General features: G+C 41.9%; 1 protein-coding gene across 1 annotated transcript in view; it reads left to right on the plus strand.

The window, feature by feature from the left end:
* Positions 1 to 20,442, plus strand: part of NFASC (neurofascin) — a 154,843-nt gene extending 134,401 nt beyond the window's left edge. The window contains 4 exon segments of the mRNA XM_044288412.1: positions 177 to 332; positions 7,047 to 7,178; positions 8,351 to 8,420; positions 18,082 to 20,442. Of these exon segments, the coding sequence (XP_044144347.1) occupies positions 177 to 332; positions 7,047 to 7,178; positions 8,351 to 8,420; positions 18,082 to 18,313 (590 nt within the window). The 3' untranslated portion in view covers positions 18,314 to 20,442.
* The last annotated feature ends 1,145 nt before the right edge of the window (positions 20,443 to 21,587 follow it).

Here is a 21,587-nt window from a genome sequence, read left to right on the forward strand (position 1 = left end):
TGTGCTATATTGCTATAGAGAAAGAACTTTATTTATGCAGAATGTTCTGTGATTATTAGGATCACCATGTATATGAATGCTGGTGCTCGATTCATTTGCATGAAACATTTTGCCTTGGCCTCCCTTTCCCTTACTGTCAAGTCAGACGACATTCATCCTCAGCTCTTTCCTATCAGGTAATAACATGAGCAGAACTGTTCCCGTTAGGGGTCATCCCCCTGCATCAATTCAGCTGTCTGATCTGGTCCCTGGGATGACCTACAGAGTACGGGTTTATTCCCAGGAGCACCACGCGGTCACAAGCCCATTTGTGACTTTCGAGACCAACTCAGGTGAGGGATCTATCTTTTCGGTGACAGCACAGACACATGGTTTTTTTAACCTTTGTCATCCAGTTTGTGTGGAAGATGCCTCCTGCCAGCAATGCCATTACATTGATATAGTTCATTTAATATTGAAATGTGAAAGAAAGGTTGTTCTTATGCTATGAATTTACAAAAAGAGGTTACCTAATAAGGCCCCTGGTGCCGATTCACATGGAATGGAAAGTAATAAGGAAGAAAATGGATTCTTCCATAAAAGCTCAATGTTGCAGCATGGTTTATCCTTCTTGAGCTTTAGGCCTCATGCACACAACCATATCCATGTTGTTGTCTTCAAACTGCTGATCCACAAAATATGGATACCAGCCATGTGCATTCTGCATTCATTTTTGTGGTGGAACTGGCTGTTCTAGTCTACAAAATGGATAAAAATAGGACGTTCTCTGTAATTTGGAGAATGACCACACGGATGTGGACAGCACATGGATGAAATCCATATGCTGTCCGCATTTTTTGAGGACCCATAGAAATGAATGAGTCCACGTGCGTGTGCATGAGGCCTAACCCATTATTGTTTGTTGCTTTTGCTTTTTAATTCTCATGATCCTTTAGTTTTTTTCCTTCTTTTTTATGTTTCTCCTATTAGTAATAACGATCTATATTGTTTTCTGGAAAGGTTTCGTTCTAAGGCCTCTTTCACACTTGCGTTGTCCGGATCCGGCGTGTACTCCACTTGCCGGAATTACACGCCGGATCCGGAAAAACGCAAGTGTACTGAAAGCATTTGAAGACGGATCCGTCTTCAAAATGCTTTCAGTGTTACTATGGCACCCAGGACGCTATTAAAGTCCTGGTTGCCATAGTAGTAGTGGGGAGCGGGGGAGCAGCATACTTACCATCCGTGCGGCTCCCGGGGCGCTCCAGAATGACGTCAGAGCGCCCCATGCGCATGGATGACGTGTCCATGCGATCACGTGATCCATGCGCTTGGGGCGCCCTGACGTCACTCTGGAGCGCCCCGGGAGCCGCACGGATGGTAAGTATGCTGCTCCCCGCTCCCCGCTACACTTTACCATGGCTGCCTGGACTTTAGCGTCCCGGCAGCCATGGTAACCATTGAGAAAAAGCTAAACGTCGCATCCGGCAATGCGCCGAAACGACGTTTAGCTTAAGGCCGGATCCGGATCAATGCCTTTCAATGGGCATTCATTCCGGATCCGGCCTTGCGGCAAGTATTCCGGATTTTTGGCCGGAGCAAAAAGCGCAGCATGCTGCGCTATTTGCTGCGGCCAAAAAACGTTCCGTTCCGGAACGGAAGACATCCTGATGCATCCTGAAGGACGGACTGTCCATTCAGAATGCATTAGGAAAATCCTGATCAGTATTCTTCCGGCATAGAGCCCCGACGACGGAACTCTATGCCGGAAGACTATAACGCAGGTGTGAAAGAGCCCTAATGTATGTACACTTTTTTGGCGAGCTGTTTAGAGTGCTGTAATTTTTTTTATATTAAAAAACTGTTAGGGCTTTTTCACACGAGCGAGTCCATTGCGGGAATCGCGCTCCGTGTGTGAGTGTGATCCTCCGCTCTGGACATGCAGGAGCGCACAGCATTATCATGATTTATAATGCTATGTGCCTCTGCATGGCCTTTTTTCCACAGAATCATAGTGACATAAAGCTGTCAGTATGATTCTGTAGAAATAAGCTCAAGCAGAGACACATAGCATTATAAATCATGCTAATGCCGTGTGCTCCTGCAAGTCCAGAGCGGAGGATCACACTCACACACGGAGCGTGATTCCCGCAATGGACTCGCTCGTGTGAAACAGCCCTTATAGTTAGAGCATCTTCTTCTAAATATGTATACGTCTTTCAATAAAAGATTAGATGTTATTGTCTTCATAAAGATCATTTATGAACTGTGCCTATAAAAGCAGGGAATTTTAATAGGAGCAGAAAATTCTGAATATTCATATATATTGAATACTAAAGAAACAGTAATGTGTTTTTTAAGATTGTTTTTTAGTTTAAATATAAAACAGAAGAATATTGTTTTTTTTCTTGGGTGACATCAGACATGTGTTGGCTGATTAAACCCTATGATATACAGTATGCATTCATTAGGTCTGTCATTAGCAACTTTATGAACTAGAAATAGTTTGGAGGGCACTCAAATATCTGATGTTGCAAGGAACCGTCTTACAGATAAATGCATATACTCTATTTATTAATTGTAATATATACATAATATACACAAACAGATCAAAAAAGGGTTTAAAATATGGGATAAAAGTATACTAGCAATCCTATAGATGAGCAAATAAAATGATATAAAATAAAATCAAAATAAAAACTGATGATGATGGTATTGGTTAGCTAATAGATTTGATTTGATATATACTTGGATACATAAACATGGTTGTAGCATTAGTACATACAAACATATATATATATATATATAATATACAGTATATGTTCAGACTCCAAATTATCTTATCTCAATTACTTCAATGAAGTTCTCAATTCTACTGACATTAATACATTTATATTGAATTGGATGTTTTTAGTCTCCTTTTTATGGAAACAGTTTTTTGTTTTTAAGTTTTTGTAAGCTGTTAAATGGTTATCCATAGTCCCACGTGGCTATAGTAGTGCGGGCGCTGGGCTGTGCCGGCTCACTGCTTTCGGCGTCCCACGTGGATGTGGTGATATGGGCGCTAAGCTATGTCGGCTCGCTGCTTACTGTGTACCACGTGGCATCCCACGTGTTTAGGACTCTATTTGGGTTGACCGGCCACTGATCACCTGCAGATAAGTGGATAACAGGGATCGCACCTCATACCACGTACGGTTCACTTTTGAATGGATCCAATTTTTAAAGGCAAAAAAGCTCTGCTTCCTTAATGTCAAAGCTGTCCATGTATTGTGGCCACTCCGATGTTCACTAACTTTACAATTAGTCACAGACGCGTTTCGGAGCCTCATGCTCCTTCCTCAGTGGGTTACATTTCAATACATTACAGCAACAATCAGGACACTGAATATCCTTGTAGCAAATAATATATTAATAACAGAATAGTAAGCTTGGCATATTAATCACAAACATTTATCCATGTTTTCCTCAAAGGATAAACATTTAACAGCTTACTAAAAATTACAAAAAAGAACAAAAAAAACTGTTTCCATAAAAAGTAGACTAAAGACATCCAATTCAATATAAGTGTATTAATGTCAGTAGAATGGAGAACTACATTGAAGTAATTGTGGTAAGATAATTTGGAGTCTCAAGATATATATTATATGCCAATATTAACTGACTAAACCTAAAAACATCCATCAGTGGTTTATGTTTGGGATATTGTATATATCTATTTGATTTTTAATTCATATTGAAGTTGATCATGGATATATTTGTGTGTACAATCATGTGATGGTATCAAATTGGTATAATATATAAATATAACATTTTAAATATATATATATACGAACTAATATACGAACTTCTGTATCCAAGTATATATCAAATCTATTACCTAATTGATACCATCATCATTTGTGATTATATATTCTAGTTTTTATTTTTATTTTCTCATCTATAGGATTATTGGTATACTTTTATCCCATATGTTTAACCTTTTTTTGATCTGTGTATATTATGTATATATTACAATTAATACAAACCGGATTCCCAAAAAGTTGGGACACTATACAAATCGTGAATAAAAACTGAATGCAATGATGTGGAGGTGCCAACTTCTAATATTTTATTCTGAATAGAACATAAATCACGGAACAAAAGTTCAAACTGAGAAAATGTACCATTTTAAAGAAAAAATATGTTGAATCAGAATTTCATGGTGTCAACAAATCCCCAAAAAGTTGGGACAAGGCCATTTTCACCACTGTGTGGCATCTTCCCTTCTTCTTACAACACTCAACAGACGTCTGGGGACCGAGGAGACCAGTTTCTCAGGTTTAGAAATAGGAATGCTCTCTCCCATTCTTGTCTAATACAGGCCTCTAACTGTTCAATCGTCTTGGGCCTTCTTTGTTGCACCTTCCTCTTTATGATGCGCCATATGTTCTCTATAGGTGAAAGATCTGGACTGCAGACTGGCCATTTCAGTACCCGGATCCTTCTCCTACGCAACCATGATGTTGAGATTGATGCAGAATGTGGTCTGGCATTATCTTGTTGAAAAATGCAGGGTCTTCCCTGAAAGAGATGACGTCTGGATGCGAGCATATGTTGTTCTAGTACCTGAATATATTTTTCTGCATTGATGGTGCCTTTCCAGATATGCAAGCTGCCCATGCCACACTCACTCATGCAACCCCATACCGTCAGAGATGCAGGCTTCTGAACTGAGCGTTGATAACAACTTGGGTTGTCCTTGTCCTCTTTGGTCCGGATGACATGGCGTCCCAGATTTCCAAAAATAACTTTGAATCGTGACTCGTCTGACCACAGAACAGTCTTCCATTTTGCCACACTCCATTTTAAATGATCCCTGGCCAGTGAAAACGCTTGCGCTTGTGGATCTTGCTAAGAAATGGCTTCTTCTTTGCACTGTAGAGTTTCAGCTGGCAACGGCGGATGGCACGGTGGATTGTGTTCACTGACAATGGTTTCTGGAAGTATTCCTGAGCCCATTCTGTGATTTCCTTTACAGTAGCATTCCTGTTTGTGGTGCAGTGTCGTTTAAGGGCCCAGAGATCACGGGCATCTAGTATGGTTTTACGGCCTTGACCCTTACGCACAGAGATTGTTCCAGATTCTCTGAATCTTCGGATGATGTTATGCACAGTTGATAATGATAGATGCAAAGTCTTTGCAATTTTTCGCTGGGTAACACCTTTCTGATATTGCTCCACTATCTTTCTGCGCATCTTGGCTTCTGAGAGACACTGCCACTCTGAGAAGCTCTTTTTATACCCAATCATGTTGCCAATTGACCTAATTAGTGTTAATTGGTCTTCCAGCTCTTCGTTATGCTCAAATTTACTTTTTCCAGCCCCTTTATTGCTACTTGTCCCAACTTTTTGGGGATTTGTTGACACCGTGAAAATTTTTATCAACGTATTTTTCCTTTAAAATGATACATTTACTCGGATTAAACGTTTGATCTGTCATCTACGTTCTATTACAAATAAAATATTGACATTTGCCATCTCCACAACATTGCATTCAGTATTTATTCACAATTTGTTTAGTGTCCCAACTTTTTGGGAATCCGGTTTGTAAATAGAGTATATGCATTTAGTCTGTAAGACGGTTCCTTGCAACATCAGATATTTGAGTGCCCTCCAAACTATTTCTAATTCATTATTGCTAATTATCGGCAGTGGGTGTGCCGTGGAGAGTGCACCTAATCTGTAGCTCCGGGACGGGCGAGCCACTGTAAATCCAAACTTTATGAACTGTGCCTATAAAAGCAGGGGCCATACCCAGAGAATTTTCATAAAAGGTAGCAGAAAATTCTGAATATTCACATATATTGAATACTAAATAAACAGTAATGTGGTTTTTTAGCTGTCCCCAAGAGGATATGTTGGGGGAAAGAAGAACCATGTTATGCCTGATTCTTCATGTTTATCATGGGGTCAGGAGATACATGCAAACAATGTTGAGTCTTTGTTGAATCTTCTAACAATCTTATGTAAAATTTCTACTGCGCATGGCCAGTCTTAAAGTGGATTTAGACAGGCAGATTATCAGGAACTACTGTTCCTGTGAACACTCATTCCCGATAATCTGCCCGTGTAAAGGTGCAGCCAATCATTTAATGAACGAGCGAAACACTCGTTTATCGGGTGATCCTGTCGTTTGTTCAGGCACCTAAATTAGAATCTCTGGGCAGCAGATTGTGCTTTGTAAACAGCGATTTGATGCCCAGAAACAATGCAGCTGTATGAGGACGAGCGATCGCAATAATGATCCCTCGTCCTCATACTGTGGAGATGATCGCTACATGTAAATGCATTACTTCACCCCCACTGACCAAGCAGCCGACTGTCGGGAAGGAATGCTCCGTCCCGACAGCTGGCTTCTCCTCGGCACGTATAAATGTGCCTTTACTTGGAATCTACCTCTAATCAATATGAATTAAGTGACTGAAGTCATTAGAAGAAATTGGTGTAAATATTCCTTTGTTTCTCTGTGTGATAAGATTATTTGTGCCTTCATGGGTTTGCCCACAAATCACCACCATTCTCCTTGTTGTATGTATGATGTAATAGTAATGATGTTATAAACTGTACAGTATGTGGTCATAGACGTTACTATATTCCATTCTTCAGTCATTGGTTAAGAACTGTAAGAATTGTTCTCTTCTGATTTCCTCTTGCTCTTGAATATTTAATTAGAGGATTTCCCATCTCTGGTCCTCAACAGCCCCCCCAAAATACTGAATTTCATGGTCTCTTCACATGAGCTCCAGAGAATCTGCCTGATTGACTCATACGTAGCCAACTTCTCTGCTGTAAAGAGATCCTAAACAGACTGCACTGTCTGGGTTGCTTGAAAGACAAGGTTGGGGATCAGTATTACAAGATCTGTGATTTACAGATGTTTCATCATTTTTTTATGCTACTACCTAAATTATTTTCTTTCTCTATGTGTTGATTCTGTCTTCTTTGTTGTACATGTCATCAGTGTTACTTCTATTCGTGTGATATACAGAGCTCTATTATAACCAGTCTTCTGCTTATCACTGACAGCTTACACAAAGAACCAGGTGGACATTGCTACCCAGGGCTGGTTCATTGGACTCATGTGTGCAGTCGCTCTCCTGGTGCTCATCTTATTGATAGTTTGCTTCATCAAGAGGAGTCGAGGAGGAAAATACCCAGGTGAGGGACACATACCTCAAAACAAAATTGATTTGATGGTTTCTACAAAATAATACGTCTAAAACATTCCCACCGTCTTTTTCTTGGACTCTTTTTTGCTTGTAAAAAAAAAACTTGAAATTAAAAACCCCATGAAGTGTTTTTAGTCTAGAGGAAAGCTTCAGTAAAGTGCCACACACCGAGCATACTGCAATTAAAAAACAACAATATTTTTAACTGCAGCATTTAAACAATGCTCAATTTGTATGTAGGAGCCTATTGTGTACCAGAAAAAGATTCCCACACCATACCACCAGACTCAATCAACACTTGGCAAGATGGATCAGTAGATTCATAAAGCTGATCTTATCAGATCTCCATGCTAAAGGAAATTATTTTTATTTTTTTGTGAACCTGTTTACCGTTTAGCTTCAGTTTCCACTTCTTAGCTGGCAGAATTGGAGCCAAGTGTAGACTTTTCCTTCAATATGCTGTACAATTTGTCATACTCTTCGGACCAGGCCGAACTGGATGGACAAATGTCTTTTTTCGGCCTTATGTACTATGTTACTATGTTACCAGTATTGGCCCCATGTATTACATCTGGTTTAGAAAACTCATTTTTAAATTCCATAATAGGATTTCATAGTTCGGTGTTAAAAGCAGAGAGTGACTAAGAGTATTCTCTCTTATGCAGTAGGACCCATCTAGTCTATGCATATTACAAAGACAACCAATTGATTTCAGTGGGAACTGTGTAATGCTTTATTTCCCCTGTGGAGATGCTGCAGCAGAATGGAACTCTTTTTTTTCCAGGGTCTGTTGGGGTCCCAGTATCAGGATACTCTATTATCATCAGGATACCCTATGATCATGGTCAGAAGACTTTTAAAAGTAAAAAAAAAAAAAAAATGCAAAGGGGTATTCCAGTTATAGAACCATTAGATCGGTGGGGTCCTACCGGATAGGGGATAACTTTATATCACCAGAAACCCCCTTTAAGTAAGTTGTGTCATATGGTAGTTTTTTAGAGTAATGAAGTTTCAAAAGTCATTAAAGTTAGCTCGTTATATGTATACAGATAGTAAGCAAGCTAAGTCTGTAGGAGCAGAGTTGTTCCACAATATTTGAAAGGATTGGGTAATAATGAGTAATGAGTGCCACAAACATAACTTTTTGTTTATACCCTTCAGTGAGAGAAAAGAAAGAAGTGGCACTAGGTCCTGAAGATCAGAAAGATGAAGATGGTTCATTTGACTACAGGTAAAAGAAGAATATGTAGGGTGCTATGTCAATACACTAATACATCCAAATTTTTAAAAAAGTGAAACAGATAATTAAAGGGAAAAAAAACATATACAGGGACGGACTGGCCATAGACCCCACAGGGAAATCTTCTAGTGGGCTGATGCCCAGTGGGCCGCCCACCTCACTTCTGCTGGCCGGGTATGTAGCAATCTGATGCTCTCAGGATTGTTTAGTGCTAGGTACATCAGGTAATTATGCACCTAGTCAGCGTCGGGAAGTGCCCTCCTGCATTCAACTGTATTGCGATCCTCAGGAATGTGATACTGTTGAATACTGCAGCTGTGGCGGCAGTATTTTATGCTGGCCCTGCCTTCTGTTAATTTGGACCGACCTACAACTTGGGGCCACATTTATTTATTTATTCCCAGTCCGCCCCTGAACATATGTATAGATACATAAATACATACATGGACAGTGTTGCATTTGTAGTACATCGTTATTTACAGTGACCTTTAAGTTATGCATACACATTAAATATTTCTGATTATAGACCACATAAACAAAATGTTTAATTAATATGCCACCATTCCTTAGTATTTCAATGTCACACTTGTTCAGTGCCGAACACAACGGTTCACAGCGTCACACACAGGACAGTCCTCCACCGCTGTCCCAGACCGGCCTGTGCATGTAACATCTGTGCCTTTGTCTCCTACTCGCTACCCAGGAAGGAGCACAGGTGAGGGACGTCACTGCCTATGTGTCACCCTCTGTGCTTTGTGTGTGACAGACATCTCCCTGAAATCCTACAATAAAATCCTCAAATAATCAATTAAATGTATGGACAAGCTCTGAGAACAGCTGAGACACATAAGTGCCTCCTCATCCAAATCCTTGGTCCAAGGATGCAAAGAGCTAAAGAGCAAAGCTGGATAAAACGCCAGACCTAACCACCTAAACTGTGTTCACTGTAACATGATGTCACAGGACATACATTTTTCATAAGCCACGGTGTTATGTGCAACCCTGCATCAGATTCTCTGAATTGATGAGTGTCTGTATCTATGTCCATGTGATAGCGACATGGTGTCTCTTACCGTTATTATAGTGTCTGCTTCTCTCTCCCTCCTTCACATGTCTCCCATCTCTTTCTATTCTATCACATATGGGCCTGTCTCTTCTCTTCATAAAACATGCTCATGTGTCCATTTGTTCCATGAAGGTTTTTCGGAAGGTAGGATAAATCCTTTTTGGCCTTCTAGGCCTTAAACTACTGTTATTAATCTAATGTAATCATCATTAATCCCATAAACTCAACCGATTACATCATAACATGGTAATCCACATTAATCTCTTTAATTTAAAATTTACTAATGTAGCCGGCAGAATACAGTTTGTTATCTTAACATACGGTAGCTACCGTTTTTAGAATACCAAACATAGTGGAGCACAATCTTTTATTTTCTTCTTCCGCTGCCTGCTGAACTGGTGTTAACTGAAAAGGGCTATAGATGACAGTAGCATCTAGACCCTAGAAGAGCATGCCTTTTCAGATTCTTTTTTACTGGGGCCTCACCAACAGTCCTAGCCCTTGCCAATCATTTTAAAGATTGCCTCCATTTATCTGGAAATGTGTCTTCTGGACACAATAGAACATTACAATATGCACAAAGAAGTTATGGTGTTAAGGCTACTTTTCACACTAGTGTTTTTGCTGGATCCGGCAGGGTTCAGCAAAAACGCTTCCATTACTGATAATACAACCATCTGCATCCTTTATGAACGGATCCGGTTGTATTATATTTAACATTGCCAAGACGGATCCCTCATGAAATCCATTAAAAGGACGATCCGTTTTCTATTGCTCCACATCCGAGTACGGAAAGCAAAATACAACATGTTGCGGTTTTCTCTCCGGTCTGGGAACACAACTAAACGGAACGGAATGCATTTTGGAGCATTCCGTTCAGTTTTGTCCCCATTGACAATAAATGGGGAAAAAACTGAAGCGTTTGTTTCCCGGTATTGAGCCCCTATGACGGATCTCAATACCTGGAAAAGTAAAACGGTAGTGTTAAAGTAGCCTAAACCAGAGATTGTTGCAACCAGAGAAAGACTTGTGAAGCATACAGAAGGTTCTCTCAGAACGTCTTCCCTAGCTGCCTCTCACCGGTGAGGCCCACCTCACAGTTTGAGAAGAACTGCTCTAGAGGATGCAAGAAGCAACCTATGGACTCTTATAGAATTGACAGGTTGCATGGATCGGTAGCACAGTTAAAAGTCTCTTGTGTCATACCTTGTCACAGGTACTGACTGCAACAGACGGCTGAATACATTTCATGTGTTTCCTGAGGGTTATATATAAACTACATACTTAACCATTAACCCCCTCCAAATCCGTAGAGGCTGCTTTTTTATACATTTTTACTTTGTGTTTGGGGTTTCGTTGACGGAAAGCAGTGGGATGTTCCCATATTTCCATGTCATTTACAACATGCAATGAAATGTATACTTTTACCAGCTTTTCTAGAGCTTACAACAGAGGGACATTCCCCAACCTTGACACTGGGGCCAACCAGCAGTCTCTCATTTTACCAGTCTGTCATTGGCAGATTTACAGCTGTACTGGACTTTTTCCATTTTTAATCATTCCCTTAAAGGGGTTGTCCCATCGAGGCCTTTTATTGCCAAGATGGAAAAAAACGCACAGTAAGTGCCGGCCCAGGGAGGTAGAGTTATGGAAAATGGGAGCTACGCAAACAGTAAGCTATGCTGTCTCCGTAAGCTGCCCAGGATATTTAGCTGTGCAGTTCCCATTCACTGCTGTGGGAGTTTCAGAAACAGCGGAGTGCCAGACGCTCACCATTTAGGTAACTCTGGCCACCCCAGGCTGACGCTTAATGGAGGTTATTCCCATTTGGGCCATCAAATGCCAAAATGAGACAACTACTTTAACTAAGGCTATGTTCACATTGTCTGTATTTGCCTTTGACAAATAATTCATGACAGAAGGCCAAGAAAGATACCCGAATTGCTGTCGCGTATCCACACAAGGATTAGCGCTATTGCTGATTTACATATTTTCCATGTGGAATACAGAGCATATTCTTTGCATATAGAGCATGCTGCCTATTCCATGATGATTTCTTCCACTACATGTGAATGGGGATGAGATATCCTATCTATTTGGATGCAGTGTCCATGGATTTGATGAGGATCTAAGTCCGCACCTAAATCCTTATCAGATCCTGAACATGTGAGCATAGCCTAACTATACTGTGAAGGAAACTCGATAACCTTTTCATTTATCCATCCCCCGAGCAGCACTTTCCAGTAACCTTGTCAGATTTGTTTGGAGTCGTCTTTTATTTTCTCTGTGTTGTTCATCAGAAAGCGAAGCTTTCAGTTACAGATGTATTTATACCACAGCCATTACTGCAATGCTTCTACAGGAGAATACCACCAGAGTATGGCATGCGATGGAGCATGCCATGCCATTATTCCGGCACAGATTCATACGGAATCTGTATAAAATTGGAGGCGCATAAAGGTACAGTATAAGCCCATAGCATTCTATGGGAGACATATTAGGGATCAATACATCGGTGTCCATAATATGGTCGTTTGCTTAAAGCAGTAATAATTTAGTTGTGTCATAGTTACAAGAGTGAATAGTTAAGTATTTAGTCGTATTGTACTTACTAGTTGTAGACGACACCCACCGTACAGAGGAATGAGTGTGTTTTCTGGTTATCTGTATAAAAAAAACTCAGCAAAAGGATTGAATGACTTCATATGGAAAGGTAAAGAACTGATGGGATCCTTGTATGCTCCGCTGGCAATTTTGGCAAGAAAGAGGTTGAGTCATTGCAAAGAGATGTGTTATCTTAAGGGCTCATGCACACGAACGTATTTTTTCCGTGCCATTCACAAAAATATAGAACTTGTCCTATTATTGTCCGCATTACGGACAAGGATAGAACTGTTCTAATATAGACAGGACATTTCGTTCCACAAAATGTGGAGCACACACGACCGGTATTTGTGTTTTGCGGATCTGCAATTTGCGGACCGCAAAACAGACTACAGTCGTGTGCATGAGCCCTAATAGTTAGGTCACTTTAACACAGTCGGTGTTTGATCAGTGATTTCCCTTCAGTGATTGTGAGTCAAAATAAGGTGGAGGTCAAACTCAAATCAGATGCAAATCTTTCCATTATGCTTTATCTCTGTGTACCCTCCGCTCCTGGTTTTTGGCTAATAATCACTGATGGATGTGACTAACTAAATACTGACTGTGTGAAAGCAGCCTTAAGGTGCCTTCACACATTCACGTTTTGTTCCGATTTTTTAATCAAGTTTTTGATGCCAAAACCAGGAGTGGATTAAAAAAAGAGAGACATGAGTCCCTCAAGGGATTCTCCAGGCTCAGATGTAGTTCCCTATTGCTTTTAATCTGCCCTTAAAGGGGTGACCCTCACTGATCAGCTTTTGAAAGCCGCAGCCTCTCTGCTTTTCCTAGGCCAAGTGATGACATGTTCATGTGTCACGCAGCCTAGGTGTAGCTCAGCTCCATTCACGTTAATAGGGCTGAGCGCGATACCAAGAACAGCCCCTATACAATGTATAGCACTGTGCACAGGAGGAGCACCGCTGCCTTCTCAAAACAGCTGATAGGCGAGGATCCCAGCTGTCAGACCCCCACTGATCAGATACTGATGACCTATCCAAAGGATAGATCATCAGTAAAAAAAAATCTTGGAAAACCCTCTTAAGGAGTACATTTCTAAAGTACACTATTTACCAGTGATAAGCTTTATCCGAATTCCAAAAGAATGTCACGACCCCTTTGCACAGGATTTTTCTGTGATGTTCTGTTTGATTTCGGCGGCCTTTCTTCTGGCCAGTGCTTTAACAACACATCAGTTGTGACTTATCTTTGAGGAGCTGGCCCCAGATCAGCAGTAGCAGCAGGGGACAGTAGCTCTGATATTATGCACCTGGGTGGTAGACGATCCATTCAAGCTCCCCAGTCTTTTCTTTCGGGTAGTCGATTGAGCAATATATCAGTTCTGGCTTCAGTCTAAGGCCCCTTGCAGACGAGCGCAGCTCCTGGCCTGACCTCCCAGCACTGACCGGGTCACATAGCATTATATTGATTTATGATGCTTTGTAACCCTTAAGCCCTTAATGAGGCTTAAGGCCTCTTTCACACGGGCGTTGCGATTTTTCCGCGTAAGTGCAAAACATTGTAATGCGTTTTGCACTCACGTGAGAAAAATCGCCCGTGTTTGGTACCCAAACCCGAACTTCTTCACAGAAGATCGGGTCTGGGATCGGTGTTCTGTAGATTGTATTATTTTCCCTTATAACATGGTTATAGGGGAAAATAATAACATTCTGAATACAGAATGCATAGTAAAATAGCGCTGGAGGGGTTAATTTTTTTTTTACAAAAATGTAACTCACCTTAGTCCACTTGATCGTGCAGCCCGGAATCTCCTTCTGTCTCCTCTGCTGAACAGGACCTGTGGTGAGCATTCATTGCAGGAACAGGACCTGTGGTGACGTCACTCCGGTCATCACATGATCCATCACATGATCCATCACCATGGTAAAAGATCATGTGATGGAACATCGGATGACCGGAGTGACGTCACCACAGGTCCTGTTCAGCAAAGGAGACGGAAGAGATGCCGGGCAGCGCGATCAAGTGGACTAAGGTGAGTTAAATTCTTATTATTATTTTTTTAACCCCTCCAGCGCTATTTTACTATGCATTCTATATTCAGAATGCTATTATTTTCCCTTATAACCATGTTATAAGGGAAAATAATAATGATCGGGTCTCCATCCCGATCGTCTCCTACAAACCGTGCGTGAAAATCGCACCGCATCCGCACTTGCTTGCGGATGCTTGCGATTTTCACGCAACCCCATTCACTTCTATGGGGCCTGCGTTGCGTGAAAAGAGGAGCATGCTGCGATTTTCACGCAACGCACAAGTGATGTGCGAAAATCACCGCTCATGTGAACAGCCCCATAGAAATGAATGGGTCGGTATTCAGTGCAGGTGCAATGCGTTCAACTCACGCATCCGCGCGGAATACTCACCCAAGTGAAAGGGGCCTAAGGATCACGCATCGCATCCGTGCGGAATACTCACCCGTGTGAAAGGGGCCTAAGGATTACAAAGCATCATCAATCAATATAATGCTATGTGACCTGCAAGGGGCCTAAGTGTGGTTGCTGATTCAGCAGAACAGTCTGCAGAAGATGTCAGGGAAACAACCCCTGAGCATAACAGGTGTTAACAGAAAAGTTGGGTGAGCACCAGTAATGTTACAAACTAGTTTGGTGTGTGTTACTGTAGGCGAGTATTAGTGAAGAATAGAGGCCCAGATTTACCAATCGAAAAAAAGATGGTGTAAGCTTAGACAGGCTGTCTATCCCTGCACCAGATTTATCACAGGGGCTCAGGGAGGAGGATAAATGTGGTGCAAGGATAGACACTTTTCTCTGACTCTTTACCAACTATTGGTTGGCTTACTGTGAAACAGATTTTACGCTAGAAAATTTTGGCGCAAAATAGCACATCTTAGACGTGCCCCTTTCCCGTGATACCCCCAGGGCCGTCTTTAATATTGATTGGACCCTTGGCAAAAATTTACTTGGGCCCCCTGGATCCCGCCTTCTCACACCCTAGCATGCAATCACGCCCTCCACCACAACACACACAAAAAAAAATCCACACACCTGGTAGAGTACAGTGAATGACTGTAAATACTTCCAGTTCTGAAGACTCCAGTAGCTCAGGATCAGTGCTCTGGGCAGCTGGGCTCAGAGCTGGAAGTGGGAACTGCTCTGCAGGAAGGATACCGGGGCTCGGCTTACCCTAGCGTTACAGTGCACCCCAGCACCCCACAGTATGCAGTATAGCACCCTATAGTATACAGCACCCCACAGTATGCAGTATAGCACCCTATAGTATACAGCACCCCGAAGTATGCAGTATAGCACCGTATAGTATACAGCACCCCACAGTAGGCAGTAGAGCAGTATATCACTTCACAATATACAGCTCCCCACAGTATACAGTAAAGCAGTATAGCACCCCACAGTATACAGCAACCTAACGGTATACAGAACCCCACAGTATACAGCAACCCAATGGTATACAGCCCCTCCCAGTATACAGTAGAGCTGTATAGCCCCCCACAGTATACAGTAGAACAGTATAGCACACCACAGTATACAGTAGAGCAGTATAGCCCCCCACAGTATACAGTAGAGCAGTATAGCACACGACAGTATACAGCCCCCCACAGTATACAGTAGAGCAGTATAGCACACCACAGTATACAGTAGAGCAGTATAGCACACCACAGTATACAGCCCCCCACAGTATACAGTAGAGCAGTATAGCCCCCCACAGTATACAGTAGAGCCCCCCACAGTATACAGTAGAGCAGTAGAGCCCCCCACAGTATACAGTAGAGCAGTATAGCACACCACAGTATACAGTAGCTTACAGTGTATTAGTATAACAGCCCCTGACACCTTTTCCTGATGTAATCTTCACAAAACAAGCTCCACAAGTCTGGCAAACTTCTCCTGCAGCAACACTCCTGGTAGACAGGACCTTTGATCACCTCATAACCATGTGACCAGTAATATTGCTAGGTTACTGGTCACATGGTGATGATGTCATCTAAGGTCCTTAAGAGAATCACAGCTCTCATAGTTCGCTGCCTGGAGTGCCAATGGCATGGCAGCACCCCCCTGTGTAGCTGACAGCCTGACACCCGGGGCAGTGGCCAGCAGGGCTCAAGAGGCAGCTGCCTTAGGCCCCCGAGGAGCAACTGGGCCCGGGGCAGCTGCCCCTTTTGGCAGAAAAAAAGTGTAGAAGCCCTTTGCAATTTGCATCACTTTTTTAACATATTTTTGGGGCAGACACATTAGTAAATCTGGGACACAGTGATTTGATTTCAACGAACCCCTTTAATACTTTCTCTCGTATACTGATCCACTCCTCGATTTGACTTTACAAACTGCATCACAAAGCCTGCACATGTAAGAGCACCTACCTAAAAGCTCAAATCACACCCTGTATGGTCAGTACGTTCCAAACAGTCCCACAGAATATATAGGTAGACGTATGCTGTGTGCCTATACAGTTAAATACGTCTGCTATAGTTTGGCATAAAACTGAAATGTACAGTGTGGTATACTTTTTCTATTCAGTATTGAAAGTGCAGTGGACTCCGCTTTTCAGCACAGCTGGGTCTGCAGGATTCTGAAGTATCGTTGCCAAAAGTCTCATCTGCTCACTAAAATCTGTAGACAGGTTGCACAACCTGCAGTCCAGGGCTAGTTCCTAATAGCTATATAGTTTAGACTCCAGTTTCATATATTTAATGGGGTTTTCCGGGAGTGCAATATTTATGACCTATTCTCAGGATAGGTCATCAATATCTGTTCGATGGGGATCCAACTCCTGGCACTCAGCTGTTTGAAGAGGCCTCCGCACAGCTTTTCAATAACAGCACTGTACACTGTATGGCATTGTAGCACAAGCCCGTTCACTTAAATAGGACTGATGGGTACATAGGTCATGTGACCAATGACCGCGATGCCACTGGCCTAGGAAGAGATCACAGCGTTCACCGGAGCACCGTGGCCTCTTCAAACAGCTGATCGGCATTAGTTGTCCTACCTCCACCAGTCTGATATTGATCACCTATACTGTGGATAGTTAATCGCTGATTTACTCCTGGAAACCCATTTAATTAGAGAAACAGTTGTAGCAAACTCTTACCTTTCAGAAATAAGGTCTGTAGACTTCTGACAGCAAGATGCCAAGCAGTTAAAATACAGACTACGTTAGAAAGTTGATTTTAATATACAGTGATTGATCTTTATTTACATAAAACTGGAATACCCCTTTAGGTAAGTACAGTATGTTACTAAATTAACAAGAAGATTATGAAGACCAAGAGATGCGGTTGTAGTATATTAACGTTGGAGAAAAATATCTTACATTGGCATACACTCTCATACACAGTAAAAAGTCACACATTGTACCAGGCTCGCCAGGTTTCAGCAAATGTCCAGCAGTTCAATTCCTAATTACGGTGTCTGCAAACCACTGCATTGTCTAATTTATCTACATGCCAACACATAAACAGCAGACCTCAGCAAATTATGTGCATTTATATTCCATTTGCCTTGTCAGCACTGTAGGCCATCTGCAATTAATGCCATGCACAAGTGTTGGGCATTGTACTTTCTACCTGGTAAGAAACTCAGCAGAAGTTTTCCTCTGCATCCTATTGCTTAAATGATCGGTGCTTCAAAGGCAACCACCGGAACGGACCATATTACTTTATGGTTAGGGTTCTACAGTAGACTGTGAAGCTTAGATGACCTCCATCACTATATTCTGCTCCTGGTTCTATCACCAAAGCAAAGGTTGTTCTTCTGTTACCCCATATGATTTTGTAATGTCCTGTATTTTATACCACACAATGTGATTTTCTTGCTGATTAATGCTTTTTTAACATTTTCCAACTAAACAAGTGTCCTTAGCGTCACATTCCCCAATCTCATGGAGACTAGCACCCTTCAACTAATATGTGGTCCACTATAAATATACTTGTTTCTTGTTCTTCTTTAGTGATGAAGACAACAAGCCACTTCAGGGCAGTCAGACTTCAATAGATGGAACTATAAAGCAACAAGAGAGCGATGACAGCCTTGTGGATTATGGTGAAGGAGGAGAAGGACAGTTTAATGAAGACGGCTCCTTTATAGGGCAGTATACAGTTAAAAAGGACAAGGATGAGACAGAGGGTAATGAAAGTTCAGAAGCCACCTCACCAGTCAATGCCATATATTCCCTGGCATAGGACAATTCCCACATCCCATCTTATCTCAAATTCTACCACATCCATGTCTTTGCCTCTCTGAGCTCTCCTAGGAACACCAGATACCCTTTTCACCCGGCTAGTTAACAATAGGAAACATGTACCTATGGAGATTCCTACTATTAGAAGAACCTCATCTGCAGTTCAGAAAAACGCCACAAGACGTGGAATCATGGACAGCTTTCTTCTTCTACAGCTGCTACAGTGTCTGCCCAAACCACATGCACAGTATTACTTGCTGGGACATTATCTCAGCCATGCCTTGCAGTCTGTTGACTATAGTTCCATTCAGTTCCACAGGAGGAAGACAATGACCTAATATTCACTGCTGTCTGATGTCCACTAAATTTCAATCTAGGAAGATTGAAATCCATTCAGATTGAAGTCCACTCATTTTCACTCTGGGAACAATTACCATGTTTCACTTAAAGATCAGAGAGTTTTACCCCAGTAGGAGACAACTTCTGATTGGAATAAAAGGAACGTATTATTTTTTCACCTTGCAATGTGGGAAGGCAATGGGATAAGTGATCTAAAACTCCTTTTAACTGTTCCCATCTAGCAAAGAGGTCATGTAACTATTAATTTCCCCACCTCCTGTTTTAATGTGAATGTTTGTTGTGCTCCAGGGTTTTCTGTAATATAGACCATATAGGGCAATAAGGCACTCTGGATATGTGCTTCATTATCATTCCCCTCAGGACAGCATTCAACGCTATAACTGCTTGTGGGAGCCTGGCAATGCCATTGGACATGCCCCAGCATCATGGAGCTGTTGTCCATTGATTGTAGCTGCTACTTTTACATATCCCATTGTCTGATTTTCCAAGGCCAGCTCCTGCCATTTGCTGCCAGAAGGATATGAGTGGAGCCACAGAGGATACTAAGCAACACAGGCACTGGTACTAACAACATAATTGTCCCCATTATATACATCCATCCTTAATTCTTTGTGCCACTAACAATCTATGCAGAAATGATGTCCATCCATGTCCTCTGCTTTTTCCAGATCACCCTGTTTTTGCCTATTCTTGTTTTGGGAAATAATAGTTGTTGGCACCAGAATGGGTGGGAGGGAGCCATCACTGATAATGGGTACCTGCTCCTTGCAGCACCTAGAACATGTCTAAATGATTGTGAATATAACGAATGTTTGAGACATTGGAGGTGGCACTGGTGCTGATTGTGACAGTAAGTACACCAAGTCAATGTGTGTGATGTTGACATTGCTGCATGAGTGTGTGTTTTCCAGGAGAGTATGGCACCCTTGCTGTGCATCTGTTGTATGTGTGTCAATGTCACTGCAGAGGTGCAAGTAAAATAGGACTTACAGATGTGCTATCCCTGCTGAACCTGAGCTAACAATGCCTTTGATGTGCAAGGAGGAGGCTGGAACTTCCACTGCTGTACCTGTGATTACATATCGGGTTTGGCAGAGTGTGTACCTATTAAGGAGAGCTGGCACCGCCTTAGTATATCTCAAGCTATATCCTGAAGCTTTGCCAAATCTGGCCTTAAAAATCACCGGAAAGAAATGATATCACACATAGGTGCCCCGACCTCTCCATTTCTATAACACACACTCTGCCTTGTCTCTCCTTTTGCACTAAAGATTCCCTCATATCTTTTGTTTGACTTGTAAATATTAACTTATATCCATATTTAATTACCACTCAAAGAAACACTAATATATTTATATCACTGTACATTAACCGCAAGCATAATACTGGACTATTATAAGGATTGGGTAGCCCATATTGGTCTGTGGCACTGAAAGGGTTAATTGTATGCCAAGAGGAAACCCACAGTGCGTCATATGGAGACTTGACTTTTTCTTTTGTGCTATTCTTTGCCAGTCGTATTTTTTGAGAAATGAACACTCTCATAGGAGAATTGGTTAACTCCTTCATGCTGGAGAGTCCTGCCCCTCTTAAAAATTGAGATGTCAGTGTTTTCTCCTGTTGAATCTTCATTTCTATAGTTTTTTGTTTGGAGCGAGCAGAGAACTGCATGAGCGCCACTAATACGTTTATATCCGTCTGTCGTCTGTTCCTTGTTTTGTCTTTTTTAATCACTGTAAAACAAAGAAATAAATTCCTTTTTTTTCTTTTTTTCTCTTTTCTTTTTTTCTCCCTGTAATGATCTGTTCAGTTCCAGCTAAATGTACTCTTGTCACCACTTTAGAACTTTTTTAAAGTGGACTTGAGGGATTCCCTAAAAGGAATGTCCGACCATTGAATTCTACATCTTCTCTGTTAGATCATGGAAAACATTGGGGGTAATTTATGAATAGATATAGTCCAATTTTTGGCGTATATCTGTTACAGATTCATTCGCAAAGGGAATTTGCGTCCGAATCTGTGACTTCTTCCCCATGTACGCCAGTTCTAAAAAAAACATTTATCATTTCCTATGCCTGTTTTAGGTGTAGAAAATGATGAAAATCTACGCCAGCAATAGAACTGGCGTAGATTTAGGCTGGCGGTGGATGCGTCTAAGTTGTGTAGAGGACGCCTCCTCTACATAACTTAGGCGCATCAAGCACCAGCACAGGGTTATTAAAACCTGCGTCTAAAACGCCAGTCTAAGGCTACTTTCACACTAGTGGCACGGACCTCCAGCAGGCTGTTCCGTCGGGTGAACAGCCTGTCTGATTCGTCCTGCCGCTAGTGACTTGTGGCTCCGGACTGCCGCTCCATCCCCATTGACTATAATGGGGGCGGAGGAGGAGTTCTGGCGAGGCACGACAAGAGGCTGCTGGAATAAATGTCGGACATGTCGTAGACCCCGATAAACAAGAGTCATTCTTTGCAGTTACATGCTTGTTTTGGCTCCCCCTGGTGTTATTTTGACTCCGTCTCAGAACGTCCACCTAATGTGTCTTTTTTTCATTGATTCTTATTGATTGTCCTGTACAATAGCAGGGATCCTTCTGCTGCTCTGTACAGGAGGATTCAGGCAGTCGGGCTGATCTACTGAACTTGTGTGGCCTCCTGCACTTGAGAGATTAGATGGCATTCTGAGAGGGAATCAAAAGAGCAGTAAGGGGCGCTATAACAGCATGAATATCTCGCAGACCTCTTAATGCACCATGATGAAATATATGCACATTATGGAATGACTTGTATTAAGGCAAACCATGGCATACATATACATGTCTGTTATAGTGATTACATGGGCAACAACGGAAGTCTGGGGGTGATTGAAAGCAGGGTGCTCACTTTTGCAATGATAAAAGAGGGTGCTGATGGGTTAT

Source organism: Bufo gargarizans, chromosome 3 (assembly GCF_014858855.1).
Source record: "Bufo gargarizans isolate SCDJY-AF-19 chromosome 3, ASM1485885v1, whole genome shotgun sequence".
Classification (NCBI taxonomy): Eukaryota; Metazoa; Chordata; class Amphibia; order Anura; family Bufonidae; genus Bufo; species Bufo gargarizans.